At 37.9% G+C, this 16370-nt stretch overlaps 1 protein-coding gene across 5 annotated transcripts; it reads right to left on the bottom strand.

The window, feature by feature from the left end:
* Positions 1-386: 386 nt before the first annotated feature.
* Positions 387-11346, bottom strand: LOC121262313 (folate transporter 1, chloroplastic). 5 transcript variants are annotated; one of them, XM_041164722.1, is made up of 11 exons: positions 11097-11346; positions 10930-11006; positions 4684-4760; positions 4435-4528; positions 3707-3800; positions 2847-2920; positions 2267-2380; positions 1508-1579; positions 1388-1408; positions 1148-1215; positions 387-638 (listed from the first exon to the last, which is right to left on the bottom strand). In XM_041164722.1, the coding sequence occupies exons 1-11, from the start codon at positions 11224-11226 to the stop codon at positions 506-508; spliced, it is 954 nt and encodes a 317-aa protein (XP_041020656.1). In that variant the 5' UTR covers positions 11227-11346; the 3' UTR covers positions 387-505. The 5 variants fall into 5 exon arrangements, with proteins under 5 accessions (XP_041020656.1, XP_041020657.1, XP_041020658.1 ...); XM_041164723.1 differs by having other exon boundaries at positions 2267-2377; XM_041164724.1 differs by having other exon boundaries at positions 523-638; positions 1136-1215.
* Positions 11347-16370: the final 5024 nt, after the last annotated feature.

The raw sequence follows: 16370 nt of genomic DNA, 5'->3' as shown, positions 1-16370 counted from the left end.
AATCTGGTTTTCAGCCAAAACAAGTTTTCCACGTGTCATGTTAGTAGTTCAATGAAGGAGTCTTACCTTACAAATAAATGAATAAACGAAAAGAGATAGGCAATTGACAATGGCCTGGAATTTCATGCTTTAGTGGACGTTTTTTTCAGGTAACAAGCTTAATCAACAAAGCTATTAATCACTTTAATAGAATTCAAACCAAACTTGCAGAGTGTGCAGTCAACTAGACACATCACCATTCAGCCTCACAATGATGAGTCCATGATTAATATCCACACAATACAATTCATTAAGCAATAAAGAAAATCTCTAGCCAATTAAACATTCAAAGTGAGGGTAAACAGCAGGGGCAAAAAAGAAATAGAAACCAAAAGATGCACTTAAGATAATTTACTGAGGTTTGTGAGCATTCCAAAACTTTTTCTTACCACACTTTGAGCATCAAAGATGTCAAAGTACACTGTAGCTACAGAGAATTTAAAGGAGACGAGAGCAAACAAAATTTTCACTCCTTCCTTCTTGTCACTTTTAGCAACTTTAGGACATTTTCATACGCAATAAATGTTATTGACGCAGCAGGAACATTTTTCAGGAGGTTTGGTGTAATGCCCTTGTAAAAACCTTTGACACCCTCAAACCTGCAAGCCCCAATAGAATAGAATTAGCTTTGGAGAGAGAAAATACCTGGGATTTAAAAAGGAAGAAAAAGAAAAAAAAAAAAAAACGTCTCAATGGCTTAAACGGCTAAAGTTTGTTCCCAAGTGGAATGGGTCAAAAAATTAACATTAACAACTTGAAATTAATAGCACTTTATTCACTTTTAGTATCTTCGAGAAAATGAATCAGATTGTAGCATTGCCTTACAGAAACATCATCTACTAAAAGAGGGCCTCATCTGGCGTACTTGGAGCAACAAATGTTTAGAGGTTCTCTTTAGCTTCACCAATTTTCTTGGTGAAGGATATGGACTAATAAAAATTCAAGTTAAGACAGTCCCTCGAGATTATAACATAAGCTGTATTACCAACCTGTCAAGTATCACCAATCTATTATTTTTTACCAAAAGACAAAAAGCAATGGGTTTTTACTTCATTTTTGGCTTTCCATCTTTGGAAAAAACTAAATGAGGGCTGACCTTCATACTTACCGCACAGTTTCCTTCACAACATGCCAGCTATCCTTATATCTTGGAATTCCTTCACTACTAGGTCGTTGCTGTAGAGGGAAACAGATATGACCAACTTCCAGTTATTAATAGGGAAGCCAGGTAAACCTAAAGGCCATGCCATATTTCTGGGGGCAAGAAGTTATCTGCCTTACAAAAGTTGAGTATTTTATGACATATATAGAGACAAAAAGGAATAAAAGAATTTAACAATTGTTATACCTGCAATCGAGCTCGTATAACCTGAAATTCAAGCCAACCAACCATATAAGAAGCAATGATCAGATTACAAATGAAATCAGCAAATTTGAGGACTTAACAGTAACCAAGAGAAATGCCTACCTGAAACGGATAAGTCAGAAGAATGGCGGCAATTTTTGACGATGCACCCAGAACAGCATAATCAACTGATTTCTAGCAAAAAATGAAAAAATGAGATACAAATAAAAGCAGTTTGTTAATATCACTAACCAAGAAACTATACTTCGAGACCCAAATGAGATGAATGAGAAAGTAACTAAATTTCAATGCTATTCATGATCTGAGTCGTGCAAGCAGTCCCAAAACCTAGACTTCTCTCAGAATTGTGTCTATGTGAACTTAAAATACTCAAGTAAACAACCCATAAAAGTCTTATTTCCAAATACTTCAGGCAAACTATAATGGAAACTTATTCTTGTAAGTGATGTAATAGTAAAGATATTAAACTACAAATAAAATAATAATATAATTCAGGTCATAAATCGTGCACTGATAAAGGCCATACACTGGCTTAGCAAATATCAACAGAATCAAACTAAAAAATCCCATTCATCTTCTTACCTGGGTGTATGTTCTCTCACCTTTCCAATAAAACCATAAACTCAAACTCATTTGTATTGATGGAAACAAAGACCAGCTCTCTATTAACCTAGAACTCAAATTCTCTCATCTGGTGCAGTAAATTCTAGACCATAACTGGATAACAAATTCCCAGATGACCAAAAGGGACCAATGACAAACTATATTAGCCCGGAGTGTAAATTGATACCTCTAGTACATGCATATTCATATAGTTAAAGGGAACAATATACCAAAAGAATATGGACTGTAGAGACTTACCAACAACTTATCATCAAATTGAGAATTAGTTTTGCTGTCTTTAGACTTGAAATCAACAATAACCTTACGGAGTTCCTCATATGCTGTGAACTGAATAGCACCATGGGAAACCTGCTGAAACAAAATAAACACCTCTAAGTGGGAAAAAAAAGAGCAGACAGGTGTTGAAAAGTAATCTTGGCATGACTAATGCTGATAACATGTACTACTACAGCCTTCACATGCATCCAAATTAATTTCATAAGCTTGATCCTAGAATCATTTTTTATTCTCCGCACAGCAATATCAGCAGCAAGACTAGATGGAATCACATTTCTGCCCAACTTGAAAAAGAAGGTAGGTTCAATCAGAGAGTTGGTATGCAATCCTGGGAAAGATAAAATTATCATAACCTCCCCCACCCCCCACGCCCCCCCCCCCCCCCCCCCCCCCCCCCCCCCTCCCCCCAAAAAAAAAAAAAAAAAACATACTACACACCAAAAGGAAACACCTAGTCATGGACTTTCTTTTACAATGAATTTGATGAGATTATGTATATAACCTTAAAAAGCTAAGGCAAAAGGATAAGAAAACAATATACCAGAAAAAGACCAGGTATGATCCCTTTGTAAAGTGCACTCCACCCTTCTTCTCTAATTATGGTTCTTAAGGTATCTGAAATTTGATGAAACATGTAAACATACTGGACAATCTCGGAGCAACAATCAAGCTAAAAAACAAACAAAATCATCAAAAGAAATGTAAAGTAGTTAACCATTACTGATCAAAAACAGAAATGCAAACTAGTCTTAAAGTCCACGAAGGGGATTAACCATATTAGACATTGACCAGGAAAGTTCCTTGGATGAGCTTAAGAGATTCTTTTTCAGCATGCTATTATCTTGGGCCTCTACTATTGATTGTAATGGGACTTTGCGATTTGCTTCTATCAATGTCTAGTTCTTAGTTGTTGTTAGGTGTTTTCTTTGTATACTCCCTGTGTACTTGGGCTATGCCTATCTTTCTCAATAAAATTTTATTTTAGCCATTAAAAAAATGACACAAAAGTATGATGATGGCTAAGCTCTGAATTCAACACATGTGAACATATCCTTAATTGGCACTTTATTTAAGCAGAAACTTGTCTTAAAAAAAAGCCATTTTGATGACAATTTTGATGATGTATACCATACACTATGAAAAAATTAAACCATCACCTAGATACAACTCAACTCAAAGAAATGTAGATTAAACTGCTAGCTAGAGTGGGATTGGGATAGTCCAAGTTTAAATCTTTCTTGGGAACAAAAAAAAAAAAATTGTAACGCTATGGCACAAGAAGAATAAATCGAGCTTAATGTGATTGCTAGAACCTAAAGCCAAAGTTGATAAGACTCGCAAGGAAAAGGGATATCTCAGTGTGCACGTTATTAGCAAATTTATGTAAGATACAGAGCAGACCATAAAGGCCAAAATATGGTCGAGTTTGATGAAGAGGTGTCTGAAGCTGCAATCTTGTTTTTACAAGCCAAATAGGATTCGTGCACAAACACACCTGACAAAGCCAATAACTTGCAAACATTAGTAGGAAAACCAAGCATGGCTCCAATGTATACCTCATAAAGATGTCATAAGGAAATTGCAAAAAAAAAAAAAAAAAAGAATTATTCCCCTCTTGAATGCTTAGAAACTAAAGCATCCAAGCTTTTGGAATGAATGATGGTTCTACGCAAGCTTGTACCAACCTTCAACTTGGGAGTATGAAAGGACACCTCTAATGATGGCTGTTAACACTTCAAAAATGTCAACTAAATACTTAGGTAACCTAATATCTATTACATATGTTACTCTTTGAAACTCTATTCATGGTGTCATGAGAATTACGAAGTACTCAACAAACTGTGTAACTTGCTTCCATCTCTTTACACGATTTCCAGACACTGAATTTCATTCACCTTATCTTTCAGATTAAGTAATTTTTTTATTAATACGCCCCCTCTTGCCCCAGCCCCAACAAGTGTCAGCATTTCAGAGGTACAAATATTAATTGAACATGCAGAAATGGGTAGTGTACCAGATAAGGAAAAAAATAAGCATGTAATGACAAGAAGACAGTTTTTTATGGGAAACCAGCAAAATGTATCTGATGTTAAAACGAAAAAAAAAAAAATGAGGGTTTGTGTTCTCACCAAAGCTCCTGCTTCTGCAGCAGAAGCAAGATGAAGACCGGGACTCAGCTTCTCCTCCTTGCTTTTTGAATGCCTTTGTTTTGCTCTATCATAACTGCAAATATAACAAACCTTTTAGGTTTATGAACAAAATATAATATGAGATCATTCAACAAAACAAAGCAGACAAACATAAATAACCCGTCAGGTTGATTTTTGATGCATCATTGATTAACTCTCATCTCAGGCAACAAAAAACTTGGTTCGTACAAGAAGAAATATAAGCCCCATGAAACAGTTGACCCAAGAACCGCAGGATGGAAGCCAGCATAAAGCCCTCTCAAACCCTGCAACACAAAGGGATAAAATTTAAAAAATAATTAAAAAAAATTAAAAAAAATTAAAAAAAAAAAAAAAAAAAAAAAAAAAAACCCTCCTCAAAGCCAAAGAAAGCACTAGTGTGATACATGACAATGTAAGCATACGAGTTATAGGAAAGAATGATAAGTTTTAGTTCTAACATGAAGAATACCAAGCTTTAATTCTAACATGCTGCGCAAAGTGAATAGGGTTCGTGCTTTTTGAAGAAAATTTAGCAACCCCAATAATATGTAGCTAGAAAACTTGTATATTTTCATATGACGTAAAATGCAATTTCCATGACAAATAAATAACAAAAACAAGTGGGAAACAGATATATATACATATATATACTTCCTGAGTGTGTTCGTGGATTCTGATTAAAAGGGAAAAAATAAAGAACATAATCATGATAAGTACAAGTTCAAGCCATTTGACTGTATATCATAGACTCGCACACAGGATGAGAACGACAAGAACTTCAATTTTTTTTACTAAAAAATGATGCGTGATTTGCCATTGGAAAATCAAGGTATCCATGATATTCAAATAGCAACAGAGGAGTCAGGCTCAACACGCTACAATTTTTCTCTCCATACACATTTCATTTTCTCTGTACACTGTTATTTTGCAATGGTGATTGTGGGTGTTTGATTTTGTTTTCTCTTGATCATACGGGAAAGAAGATGGGTCCTTCAAAACTGGTTGTCATTGAGTTGAAATCATTTGAGGTGTCAAGGGAGGGCCATGGGGTGCTCATTACGGAAAGAGGATGGAAGTTTGTAAAACACATGCTATTGGGGTTGGCTACAACACGCTGGTTCATCAAAGCCTTAGAGGACTGCCTGAAGATGGAAAGAAAGGAATTTCATACGGGCTATCAGGAAGGGGATAGTGGTTTCATTGCACAGAGGTGTTTAAACTCCCAAGGTGTATTCATGGCTCTAGTGGAGTACAGAGGGGGTGGGCGCCGAAAATGTATCTTTATACCAGAAGATAGAGATGGAAAGGGTTGGAGGAAGCTGGCAGAGATTTTGAGGGAGGCTGGAAATGACGGTGGCGCTGGGAGGTCCGGATTGCCAGAGACGATGGTTGTGTCTTCTACACAGTCGTACATGGAGGCCCTCCAGCAACCAAGGGCCCTGGGCTATCGTGAACAGGCCAGGTTGGGTGTCGTCTCTGACATTTCGATGCGATGGAGAGGAGAGGCAGCACTGCAGAGGTCAGGAAGTGGAGCTGTGTCTGTAGGGGCTCTGAGTATTGAGGGTGGTGGCAGAGCTGTTGTCGGGCCAAATAAGAAGAAGATGATCCGAGTGCTGGCTGAAATGCAAAAGCAAATGAATGAGCTGCAGATTAATATGAATTGGGTGAAATGGTGCGTTGAGGAGGATAGTGTGATGGGGGTGGGCTTGGTTTTGGGTGATGGGCCAAGTGAAGATGAGGCTGGGCTGTACATAGACAGGGGTTTGGGTAGAAAGGAGATACACACGGGCAGTGGGCCTGGGCCTAAGCCCTTGAGCTTGAGTCAGTCCATCTGCGGGAGAGGGGCAAAGCCCGTGAGCCAGCCTGTATGCGGGGGGGTGGCGAAGCCTGTGTGGAAGCCAGTGTCGAAGGAAGGCCTTGGGCCTTCGACCGGCGGGAGTTTGATACCCTCGCCGGTAACTGCTACGCTGCACGTGCGCCTGGCAAAGGTGAGTTCATCGGAGTCACAGATGGCGCAGACGACGGCGGGAGTGGTGACAGAGACCCCTCTCGACTGCCCTTCTGAGCCAGAGGATGCCGATGAGTGCGTTGGTGCTGTTTCTCTGGCTCATCTGAACCAGATAACGCCGGCAAGCAAGGAGAAGGAGGATGCAACCCTTCTATCGATGGCAGCAGCTCCGACGAAGGCTCTGATGCAAGTGGAAGACACGATTGTTCCCAAAGACACTGTTTCAAAAGAAAAAAGGGACGTATGGGCAGATGAGGGGTCGGATATGAGCATTATTCCGATACAAGGACCTCCAGATTGGGAGTATGAGCCGACAGTCTCGCAGTGGACTAACAGGGAGGGGGAACCTTGTCCTTTAAACTGTTTACTTCCAGAATAGTTCAATGCTTCGAATTGGGTCTTACAAATGGTAAAAGAAATTCAACATATTGTTGGGATGGAGTGTGAAGGTTATGAGGAGCAGTTTATGGTACTGCTCACAGCCATTGAAGCTGGTCATCCCAAAAAATCAGTTTCAAAAAAGCAGAGGGAGCTAAACAGGCTCATGTGGTCTCTTAACTATGAGTGTAGTGCAAGCCGGGAGAGATCCAAAGGGAAGGGAAGAGCACTTATTTTATGAAGCCGAAAATTGTTTCTTGGAATGTGCGAGGGCTCAACGAGGCAAATAAACGCTTTCAAATAAAAAACTTACTTCGTGAATGGAGGGCGGATATTGTATGTTTACAAAAGACCAAACTGAAATTTGTTACAAGAAGGATTGTTAGAAGTATTTGGAGTTGCACATATGTGGATTGGGCTTATCTTGCAGCTGATGGGGCGTCGGGGGGTGTGTTAGTGATGTGGGATAGAAGAGTGGTGGAGAGAATGGAAGACTTTATAGGGGAGCACACAGTGGTAGTGTCTTTTAGAGATGTGGAAGATAACTTTATGTGGGCCCTTGCTGGTATTTACGGGCCAAATTTGGACAGTATTAGAAGTAGGTTATGGGAAGAATTAGCTGGAGTAATCAGTTGGTGGGAATTACCATGGTGTATAGGAGGTGATTTCAATATTGTAAGATTTCCAAGACGCTCAGGTGATAGTAGAATGAGACCAGCAATGCGAGAATTTTCAGATTTTATTTTTTATTTGAATTTGGTGGATATCCCTCTCACAGGAAGGGCATTCACGTGGTCTAATAATCATACGTGGTCGAGATTGGATAGATTTTTAGTACTTCGGAGTGGGAAGCTCATTATCCGGAGGTATGTCAAAGGACGCTGTCTCGTTTGGGCTCGGATCATTTTCCAATCTTGCTTGATTGTGGAGGTATCCAAGGTGGGCGGCGGTACTTTAAATTCGAAAATATGTGGTTGAAGATGGAAGGTTTTGTGGATAGGGTTGGGCAATGGTGGTCCTCTTATCATTTTGAAGGAACTCCTAGTTTCATTCTTGCAGGTAAATTGAAAACTTTAAAAAATGACCTGAAGCTTTGGAACACACACTCTTTTGACAATATAGGGTAACGAAAGAAGTCTATTTTGGTAGAGCTTCAAGAGCTAGAGAGGACATAGGAGGGGCGGGCTCTTTCCTTGGAAGAAGTTTCCCGAAAGTCAGAGGTGGCTACTGAATTAGAGAGGGTCATCTTGTTGGAAGAGATTTCGTGGCGGCAAAAATCTAGAGCTTTGTGGTTGAAAGAGGGGGATCGAAGTACAAAATTTTTTCATAAGATGGCAAATTCCCACAGGAGAAACAATACTATAGAGATGTTGAACATAGAGGGTGTAGCATGTACCGAGGCTCCTGTAATCAGAGATCATGTTGTTGGTTTTTTTGAACACTTGCTTACAGAACAAAGGGGGTGGCGTCCTAAGATCGATGGGCTGGCTTTTGACTCTATTGAACCACAGGATGTCTTGAGATTGGAGAGGCCTTTTGGGGAGGTGGAGGTCCTTGATGTGGTGAGGAAGATGGCCAAAGATAAAGCACCTGGGCCGGATGGGTTTTCTATGGGATTTTTCCAAACCTGTTGGGAAGTGGTGAAAGAGGACTTGATGAAGGTGTTTCAGGAATTGTTCATAGCTGGAAAATTTGAAAAAAGCCTTAACACCTCATTCATAGCTTTAATTCCTAAGAAGATAGGTGCATCAGATGTCAAAGATTTTCGGCCTATTAGTGTTGTGAGTGGGGTGTATAAGATTATTTCTAAGGTGCTTGAAAATCGACTAGGGGAGGTGTTGGGGAAGATCATCACAAAACCCCAAAATGCATTTGTACAAGGAAGGCAGATCCTAGATTCAGTCCTTATTGCTAATGAGTGCATAGATAGCAGACAAAAATATGATAATTCTGGAATCCTGTGTAAGTTAGATATGGAGAAAGCTTATGATCATATTAATTGGGATTTCTTAATCTACTTGCTTGGGAGATGTGGGTTTGGGGAGAAATGGTGCTCGTGGATTAGATGGTGCATATCGACAGCAAAATTCTCGGTGTTAGTTAATGGTAACCCAAATGGCTTCTTCCACGATTCTCGGCCTCTGAGACAAAGAGATCCTCTATCCCCGCTCCTCTTTGTCATCGTTATGGAGGCCCTGAGCAGAATGATTTCGGCATTGGTTAGCAATGGCTTCATGACTGGTTTCTCGGTGGGGGACCCCTCTAGGGGTATTATTAACATCTCTCACTTGTTATTTGCAGATGATACACTTATATTTTGTGAGGCAGAACAAAACCAATTGCGGACACTGAGGCACTCTTACTTTGCTTTGAAGCGGCATTGGGGCTGAAAGTAAACCTTGAAAAATCAGAATTGTTACCAGTTGGTAATGTCCGTAATATCAGACAACTGGCTAACACTCTAGGATGCAAGGTGGCTGCCCTACCTTTGAAATACCTGGGCCTACCAATGGGGGCTGCCCCAAGGACTGCAACAATATGGGATGCGGTGATCGAGAGGATTGAACGCAGATTGGCTGGGTGGAAGAGACTGTACTTGTCAAAAGGGGTAAGGATCACTTTAATCAAAAGTACTCTATCTAATCTACCAACTTATTTTCTATCTCTTTTTCCAATTCCATCAAGCGTGGCGACCCAAATTGAGAAACTGTATAGGGAATTCCTTTGGAGTGGCATGGGGACTGAATTTAAATTTCACTTTGTCAATTGGAGTAAGGTATGTTCCCCACTTCCCATGGGAGGGCTGGGTGTTGGAAACTTAAAGATTTTCAATAGGGCATTACTTGGAAAATGATTGTGGCGCTATAATACGTAACCGGAAGCCCTATGGAAATTAGTAATTGACCACAAATATTGAAGCATGTGGAGGGGTTGGTGTAGTAGAGAGGTAAATGGGCCCCACGGATTGGGGACTTGGAAGTACATCAGTAGGGGGTGGGAGGTGTTTGTTTGTCACACTAGAGTAGTGCTAGGAGATGGTTCTAGAATAAAATTCTGGAGTGATGTATGGTGTGGAAACAATAGACTAAAAGATTTATTCCCCTTAGTTTTCAGGATTGCATGTCTGAAAGAAGCTTCAGTGGCGGACTTTATGGTGTTAACTGGAGATCTAGTACAATGGAACATTGTTTTTAGTAGGGCGGTTCAAGACTGGGAAGTTGGTAGCATTGAAGAGTTCTTTCAATTGTTGTATTCCGTGAAACCGAGCATCCAAGGAAATGACAAGTTATGGTGGGTACCGGCTGGTAAAGGCATATTTTCAGTTCACTCGTTCTATAAGTCTCTCACACAGGCCTAGAACATTCAGTTTCCATGGAAAAGGATATGGCGAAATAAGGCGCCTCCCAAAGCAACCTTTTTTGCATGGACAGCTTCATTGGAAAAGATCTTGACAACGGATAATCTGCGAAGACGTGGGGTGATCATATTAGATTGGTGCTGCATGTGTAAGAAGAGTGGTGAAACGGTGGATCATCTTCTATTGCATTGTGATGTTGCTAGAGCGTTATGGGCTGAGGTGTTCAACAGGATAGAGATAGCTTGGGTTATGCCCGCCACAGTGGAGGCACTCCTGGCTTGCTGGACCACTATAGGAGGTTTATCACAAATCAAAGCGGTGTGGAAAATAGTCCCTATTTGTATTCTATGGTGCTTATGGCAAGAACGAAATAACAGGACGTTCGAAGACAAGGAGAGATCTTTTGAGGATCTTAGATCTTTTTTTGTTAGGATGTTATTTGTATGGTCCATAGCTATAGACTTTAATGGCTTAAACTTGGCTGAATTTCTTGTTTCCTCTTCTTCTTCCTAGATAGGTGTTTTCTCTTTGTACACCATCTTGTGTACTTTGGGCTATGCCTATTCTTTAATACAATCATTTACTTATCAAAAAAAAAAATAGCAACAGAGGGAAAGTGAAAATCCTAGTATCAAAAAGCAAAATTTAAGTGCAGAAGGCATAGCAGCAAAACGCTGTGTAAATAGGAAGTGATGCGAAGCAACAAAACCTCCGAGCGAGCAATTGTGAAAATCGCGTGAGGCGTGTTCTTGTAAGTTGGAAGATTGAAAACCCGGCCATCGTTAACTGCAAAACAAAAACCCAGTCAAATTCAAACAAATTTCAATTAGATTAAGTGCGCGCTTTGTGTGAAATTTTTCAGATGACACTCCGTACCTTGAAACCTAGTACGAACAACGTCGAGGGGGTGCATGACAGCGACGGTGGTGAATCCGGCTACTGCACCGGCTATCGCGTTCTCCCATTGCCATTGCGCCGAATTCGACTTCGAATGCGACGCCAACATTTGTTTTTGACAGAAAAGAAATTAGCCGATGTTTTCGTGCATATTCTGAGCGGGGCTTTCAGTGCAAATTACTGTCATGAACGGCAAGGGCAAGCTCGATCTAAGAACTAAGGAAACTGAGTTAAGGGCAATCTGAGAGAGAGAGAGAGAGAGTAGGCGAGAATTTTGTAAATAGGAATATGAGAATTTATGAATAGCGGGCAGATAGTTTAAAGGTTAATTAAGGTAATAGAGTATTCTTATAATACTTTATTATTATTTATTATTAAATAATGTTCTTATGCCTCTTTATTTTTACCTTCTAATTTCTATCGCTCATATATTTATTTATTTTTTAATTTTTTTATTTATTAATTAAGGAAATAATTATTAGTGTACTAATATATTTTTTATTTTTTAAAAATATTTAAATATGTTTAAAAATGTAAAGAAAAATAGAAAATAAAAAATAAAAAGTGAAATTTGTACTAAAGTTGGGCGGCACACTATTACTACTATTTATTATTTTATTATTATTATTTACCTATTTTTTATTACTATTCAAATAATATCTGAAATCACTTCACTACCTAAACGTAACTTGAATTTAATCTTTTATGGGATTTTGGAAAATGAGAAAGAAAAAATTAAATAAAAAATATAATAAAGTTAAAATATTGTTAGAATATAGTTTTTGAATATTATTTTTATTCAGAAATTTGAAAAAATGAATTATTTTTTAATTTTTTGTTTGAAAGTTTAAGAAAGTTGTAATGATTAGTTTGAAAAAATTGTAATAATTAGTTTGAAAGTATTTGTATTTGAATGATGTTTGGAAAGGAGATGAGACAAGATGAATGAAAATTTTGGGATAGAAACTTTTTCCAAACAAGCATTTGTGTGTTTGGATGCTAAGATGATTTGAATTCATTGGTAAATAATAACATCTTATCGATCTTATTGAAATGTGTTTGAATGTAAATAAATTGAGATATGAATTTAAATGAATTAAATAAATTGATATGAGTTTTTTTTTTTAATGAGAAATTGAAAAAATAGTGAATCTCATTAATGATTAGTTTAAGATGAGTTGATGTGAACTTGTATTCCAAACATAGCATAAAGGGATGCTTGGAGAATTATATGAGATGAAAAATCTGTAAATAGTAGTAAAATAGTTTATGAACAGTAATTAAATGGTTTAAGTTATGATATTTTATGGGATTTTAGAAAATAGGAGAAAAAAAGTTAAATAAAAATATTATAAGGTTAAAATATTATTAAAATATCAATTTTTTTTAGGATTAAAAAAATTAATTTTTTTTTTTAAAGAAAAATTTATAATTATTAGGTAATAATTAGATTAAAAAGTTAATTATTAAATGTATGTAATGGGTCTAGGCCAAGTAAATTAAATATTAAATGGACCTCTTTATTTCCCTTATTTATTTCATGTTACTGTTTTAAGCTTGGGCCCACGAGGCCCATTAGAGGAAGAATGTCGTTAGGGGATTCTGACATATGGTGTAGCGGAGCAGACGATTATCCTTTATTTCTTCCTATCTTCTTCTTCTTCTTCTTTGGAGGTTTTCTTTTTTTCTTTTTCTTTTTCCCCTAATCAAGTAAATTTTATTAAAATAAAAGATGATACATGTTAGAGGGGGTAGGATTCCCTAACAAAATACCCTAAAATAACAATCACAGTGCAAATGTGGTGAAAAAAAAAAAAAAAACAGGTTCTGAAACTAATTTCTTAGTCTTTACCCAAGTCTTACTAAGAATGAACCGTCTTAAAAGATGTTTTGAAGGTAAGCACCATTGGAAGCAGTGGAAGCGGATGCACTGTAGTTGAAAGTCTTAAGGTATTTGTTGGTAAGGTTCTTAGTCTCTCTCACAAGATTACTGATTAGAGAAAACAATAATCCAGATAAACTGGTAGGGAAGGGCAAATCTGCAAAGAAACAGTCAAGCATACAGGACAGATCTTCTTTGGAGGTTCTCACCTTAGAAGTGAGATATTACATTTTTATTCATTAATAATCCATACAGGGTATGTTACAACTACAGCCTATGTGCATTTAGTGGCTTCCTCGATGGTCGTTCGCAACGTTTCAGTTTTGAGCCCAAGATAAACGACAATTACAGAAAGGACAGAAAGGGGAGTCGTCAGAATTCGAAATAACTCTGAATAGATGATCGGAATCGGAGTCGGAGTCGGAATTGGAGCTCCCTAGGGCTCCGACTCCAACTCCAATTTTTTTTAAAAACAAAAACCCAGCTGTCGTTTTACAGCTGGGTTTTAAAAAAAAAATTAAACGACGTCATTCCACTTAATGTGGAACGGCGTCGTTTCATCACACTGGGGGGTCCAAAATGCAGGACCCCCCTTCCCGAATCCCCCCCTTCCTTCTTCAGTCTTCCTTCTCCCTTCTCTCTCACGTCTCACGGAGTCTGAACCAGTGAGCAGCTAAAGTGTCTCACGTCGAGGGTCTCTGTTGCCGGCGTGCCGCCGTTTCTCGTTGCTCCTCCGTGCCGCCGTTCCTCGTTGATCCTCTGTTCAGCTTCTGCCTACGGTGAGAGTAAGGGGTTCCGAGCCCTAAATTCCATCACTAGCAATTTAATTTTTTTTTTCATTTCGTCTCTTATGAATTGGATATTTGAGTGATTCTTGTGAATTGATTTTATAAATTTGTAGTAAGGAAATGTGTTTAATGAATTGTATGTTGTGTTTGTAAGTTGTGTTGTATGCATGTAATTTGTTTGATAAAATGTGCAAGAGAATCAAGAGATGTAAATGGGCTATTTGAATCAAGAAATAAGCTCTCTATTGTTAACATAAAATATATACGGAGCTTTTCATTGGGTGTACACAAATCTAACATCATGAAATTAAAATAAATATCATGCACCAATGCCTCTTTTCTTACTCAATGCTGCCTTGCCGTTGTGGGTTTTTGATATTTGGGTTAATAAAAAAAGACAACTAAATTGCTGACCAATGCCATTATGCTTCTATACTTTTTTTCTATTTGGAAGACATGTAGTAGCATTTCAATTTCTAAAGGAACCTGTTGATCAAAGGAGAGGCTTAATATAGACACCTTGTCTATCATAAAAGCTACTAACAAATAACAAAAATTGCCTTCCGGGTAATTTTTTTTTTTTTTTTTTTTTTGTTTCCTGTTTGAAATTGCCAGGGAGAAGAAATGGTTTGGTTTGGTAGGTAGTGCATGCATGTATTCTTTCCAAGAAGGCACTCCGCTGATTTTTCTCCAATGCAAATCCCACTTCCCACCACACCCTCCTCGGTTCTCATGCATTAATTCTACTTAATTATGACTTTACCTAATTAATTATGTGCGCTTTAAATTCTACGTACGTACTACTCCTTTATATACTTTCATCTTAAATTAATTTATGGGAGGATTTAATTAGCTATTATGAATACTTATAATTAGGCTTTAATATTTAGCCTTCAATAATTATATATTTATTTAACATGTTATTTTCTTTTTTGCTATATATTTATGTATCTCCTGTAAATTTAGGATGTTTTCCTTATAAAATTTACAAGGTCGATGTAAGATTCTTCTTGCAGGAGTACTTTTACACAATAATATTAAATCCAGCCAAGAAAAAAAGTACATTAAATCCATATTTTATTGCCTTTTTTAACTCAAAATTCTGCAGCTGGTTGACTTTTTGATTGCACTAGGCCTATGCATAGATATTAATGCATGCAGCACTTAACATGGGAGCATTTCTAAATATAATAGCACAATTGAGATGTGAATTCTAAATCTAAATTGATCGTAAGACGTACGTAATTAGGGTGTTAGCTACATATTTCTTGCTCGATCGGCCTGTCTTTATAATTTTATGCAAGTAAAACTCATAAGGTTTGATAGATGTTTACTCTCAAGTCTCAACTTGTATGTTCTCAAACCGAATAGTTTAGTTGGAGTTGCTCCATTTATTTGTGGTGGTGTTATATGTTTTTATTGAGGATTAAAAAACTAACTAACTAATTAACTAGACGCATTTAAGCTTCATTGATATAGCCTAGTTTATTTTTAAACTAATTTTTTGCCTAGTTTATTTTTAAACTAATTTTTTGCTTCTAATTTATTTTTTCAAGTTCATTAATTGTGATATGGATCCTAGACGTAGTGGAAATGATCGTCCACAAGGGGATGTGGCGGATGCCAATGCTACAACTCCTACACCAGTGGGTACTTCTACCCCTAGACTCACATCTAGGGCAGCTACATCTAGAATAGCTACATCTTGTGCGAGTAGTCGACTCTCACTACCAGTTGATATAGATGATGAAGATATGTTCAACGAATAGGAAGAGATGCCATTGAGCAAGATCAATCACCATGGCCTTCTAAAAAGAGGTTGTGAACATGGGAGCATTTCACCAAAATTCCTGGTGATGTGACAAACCCGATAGCAAAATGCCATTACTGTGGATCACTTTGTGGATGCCATTCAAAGAAGCAAGGTACCAGTGTGTTAATATCACATCTAAATGGTTGCCAACGATATAAAATAGCGAATGGATTGGCGGCCACTAATCAGACCAACCTTAGTTACCAAACTTCTACAGCTACTGATGGTACACAAACTAAGAAATTGGTCATCCGTCAATACAGTGAGAAGATGTTGAGGGACATGCTTGCAGAGATGATAATTACTGATGAGATGCCATTTACCACAGTCGAGAAAAGAGGCTTTCGAAAGTTTCTAAACTTTGTTGAGCCATGATTTCCCATTCCATCATGGTATACGATGATGCGAGATTGTATGAAGAGGCATGCGAAAGACAAGGCGGAGATAAGGAAGATGTTTATTACCACTGGCCTGAGAGTGTCATTTACGACTAACACATGGACGTCCATACAGAACGTCTGCTACATGTATATCACAGTACACTACATTGACAGTGAGTGGATTTTGCATAAAAAAATTAGTGGCTTTAAAGATATTGTGGATCATAAAGGTGCATCCATTGGGGCGAAGATGGATGATTGTTTAAAGGACTGAGGAATTCAAAAAGTGTTGTGTATTACAGTTGACAATGCCAGTGCCAATGAAACAGCAATTGAATGGTTTAAGCGGAACACGACGGTGAGAGATGATGTCATTCGGGCTTACGAGTT

This window comes from Juglans microcarpa x Juglans regia, chromosome 4S (genome assembly GCF_004785595.1).
Source record: "Juglans microcarpa x Juglans regia isolate MS1-56 chromosome 4S, Jm3101_v1.0, whole genome shotgun sequence".
NCBI lineage: Eukaryota > Viridiplantae > Streptophyta > Magnoliopsida > Fagales > Juglandaceae > Juglans > Juglans microcarpa x Juglans regia.
This window is presented reverse-complemented; position numbering and strand designations above follow the sequence as displayed.